This window comes from Lactuca serriola, chromosome 6 (genome assembly GCF_051521515.1).
Source record: "Lactuca serriola cultivar US96UC23 chromosome 6, Lser_US96UC23_V15, whole genome shotgun sequence".
Taxonomy (NCBI): domain Eukaryota; kingdom Viridiplantae; phylum Streptophyta; class Magnoliopsida; order Asterales; family Asteraceae; genus Lactuca; species Lactuca serriola.
The window spans coordinates 53,611,409-53,614,180 of NC_136413.1; the positions used below are offsets into that span (position 1 = coordinate 53,611,409).

At 33.7% G+C, this 2,772-nt stretch overlaps 1 protein-coding gene across 1 annotated transcript; it reads left to right on the forward strand.

Annotated features, from left to right (window-relative positions):
* The first annotated feature begins 792 nt into the window (after window positions 1-792).
* NCBP (Putative cap-binding protein) lies at window positions 793-2,549 on the forward strand. The gene is made up of 6 exons (XM_079006466.1): window positions 793-1,018; window positions 1,515-1,610; window positions 1,701-1,805; window positions 1,917-1,994; window positions 2,082-2,201; window positions 2,287-2,549. Exons 1-6 carry the CDS (start codon window positions 887-889, stop codon window positions 2,416-2,418), a joined length of 663 nt encoding a protein of 220 aa, XP_078862592.1. The 5' UTR covers window positions 793-886; the 3' UTR covers window positions 2,419-2,549.
* Window positions 2,550-2,772: the final 223 nt, after the last annotated feature.

Here is a 2,772-nt window from a genome sequence, read left to right on the forward strand (position 1 = left end):
TAAGAATAAAATTACATAATACTATTTTAAGTATAGAAATACTTATACATTTTTGGTCTTAGGGTTTTTAAGGCTACAACTCATTTTTAAGGAAATATTTGATTTTCTGGGAACAAACACTATCATTTTACAAGGAAAGAGTTAAGATTTTTCACATACAAAACTCTTATGAACTCACACACTTAATTATTGACACTTTTCGAAATTACTTGTATTATCAGGAAACCGTTAAACAGGTAGTCACAAGGCTTTTGATGATGGGACGTTATGGCGTCATTCTATTTATTTTGCCATCATAATGTAATTGGTTTTGAAACATATAACACTTGGAAACAATGTAACATTCTCAATTATATTTATGATGATTGTGTTTGTTTTGATCACTGTTGTATATTATATTGTGATACTGTTCATGAAGTCATCCACCCCCAGACGTTTCCGTCATCTTTGTTTGGGGGTGTGACATCTTCGACTTTACATCCAACTTTAAAACTGGAAGGGACTATTAACATAGTACATATGTTGTATTTATCATGTATTTCAATATTTTAGACGTAGTTATCCATATATTCCTCCCCAAATTTGTAGAAATTTACTATTAGCTGATATATCTATAGTATTTATCAGTATTTTACATGTAGTTATCCATATACATATGAGGTCGTTTTTTGATAGTTTTCTAAGTACAAGGACCAAAAATGGAAAATTTTACACGTACGGAGTTTGACCAGGTCACAATATCGGTGCAAATAAGTCCGACCCACCCGACTTGTAAAAGGACCGAAAGTTTTCGTTTCATTTCATCCCTCTTTTTGAATCAATCCCAAAACTGTCGAGAGCGAGAGAGCTAGGGTTTTCCCGAAGTGTACCGGAAAAGTTATCAGAGATGGACGCATCAATGGAGAAGAGGGCGGAAGCAGATAAGAATACCAACATAAACTCTCAATCAGAGTACGATTCTTCTGAAGATCGTGAACGGCAGTCGCGCGAGCTTAAAGCTGGTTTGCATCCTCTCAAGGTACGGTCAGTATACTTTCGTAGATATACGTGTGATTGTAGCTTTTAGGTTAATGTATCATCTAGAAACAGAGCTACAATTTGAATATCAAGTAGGTTATTTGCAATCGAGAGTTGTTCATGCGCTAACGTTTTTCATTTACTTGATTTTCCGCAATGAATTTGGGGACAACACTTTCAGAACAGGGAAAAAATGCTAGCAGTAGATTAATCACTACGTTTAACACGGAAAAAGTTAACGGAAGTGAGATGCTATTCCTTTAAGATTTCATTGCTCAAAGTTGTAGTGAAATTGAAAATGTTTATACTCAGTCATCCAGTAATCTCATTTGAGAAGCTTAAATTGTTTAGTTTTGCAGGATTTCTCCCCCTTTCTATGCTTATTACCTATGATTAGTTGTTGTATTAAAGATCCTATGTTTGGATTGAATGCTAAACTGCGTAAACATGATTGATTTGTATCACACTTTTCTTAATATTTCTTTTGCTCCCATCAGAATAAGTTTGTATTTTGGTACACTCGTCGCACACCTGGAGTTCGAACTCAAACATCATACGAAGACAACATAAAGCAGATAATGGACTTCAGCACAGTAAACCAAACCTCATCCTTATACTTCATCTGTAAAATGACATTCATACCCCTAATCTTGTAACACAAAATTGTTCATTACCTTCAACAGGTTGAAGGCTTTTGGGTCTGTTATTGTCATTTATCTCGTCCATCTTCCTTGCCTAGCCCAACCGACTTGCATCTTTTCAAACAAGGAATCCGTCCATTATGGGAGGTACTACAAATTTGAACTCTTTTTTTTTTTATATATATTTTTTCTTTTTAGGGTATTAAGGAGTTATAACTTATAACCATTTGGGTTTTTATATTTATTGGTATATTTTAGGATTCTGCTAATTGCAATGGTGGGAAATGGATCATACGTTTCAAAAAGGCTGTTTCAGGACGTTTCTGGGAGGATTTGGTAAGTGAAAAAAGTGCATGATCTTTATAATAAGTCAATAAGTCAACACCATAAGAAATATTGTATCCTAATTAAAAATATTATTAGGTTTTGGCATTGGTAGGTGATCAACTTGATTACAGTGATAATATATGTGGAATTGTGTTGAGTGTTCGATTCAATGAGGATATATTGAGCGTGTGGAACCGTAATGCATCTGATAATCAGGTGAAAATTACCAAAATGCCCTTGTTATATCATATATATGTTATGTTTGGATATGTTGGTGAAAGTTTTTTGTTGTTATGGGTAGGTGGTGATGGCTTTAAGAGATAAAATAAAACGACACTTGAAGCTTCCACATGGGTATGTTATGGAGTATAAGCCGCATGATGCTTCACTGCGTGATAACTCGTCGTATCGAAACACTTGGTTGAGAGGGTAGAGATGTAATTTTGGAGAAGAATGTTTGTTTGGGATGTAATTGATAATTTCAAGTTTAATTACATCATGATCATGTTATCAGTATTGACCCTTGAATTTATCTAATCAAGATTTGGTGGTATTTGGATTTGATTCTTATCTTTGATGATGAATCCATTTTGCATATGTTGTGTTGTTGAATTTTTTTTTTTTTTTTTTTAAACAAAAAAGGTTTTGTCTTGACTCAAATTGTCAACCCTCTTGGAACAGAGAGGTTTGATCATATGTTAAGTTGTCTGTTGAATATTTTATTTACATCTCTAAAAGGCAGGATTAAAGACTATTGGAAGAATAATCTTTATGTAGAAAAGTAGAA

What these genes read in the sequence shown, in the direction of transcription:
- NCBP (XM_079006466.1), top strand. Translation starts at nt 887, where the DNA reads ATGGACGCATCAATGGAGAAGAGGGCGGAAGCAGATAAGAATACCAAC. An exon ending in CTGGTTTGCATCCTCTCAAG is followed by an intron (nt 1,019 to 1,514) that starts GTACGGTCAGTA and finishes TGCTCCCATCAG; the next exon opens with AATAAGTTTGTATTTTGGTA. An exon ending in GAATCCGTCCATTATGGGAG is followed by an intron (nt 1,806 to 1,916) that starts GTACTACAAATT and finishes GGTATATTTTAG; the next exon opens with GATTCTGCTAATTGCAATGG.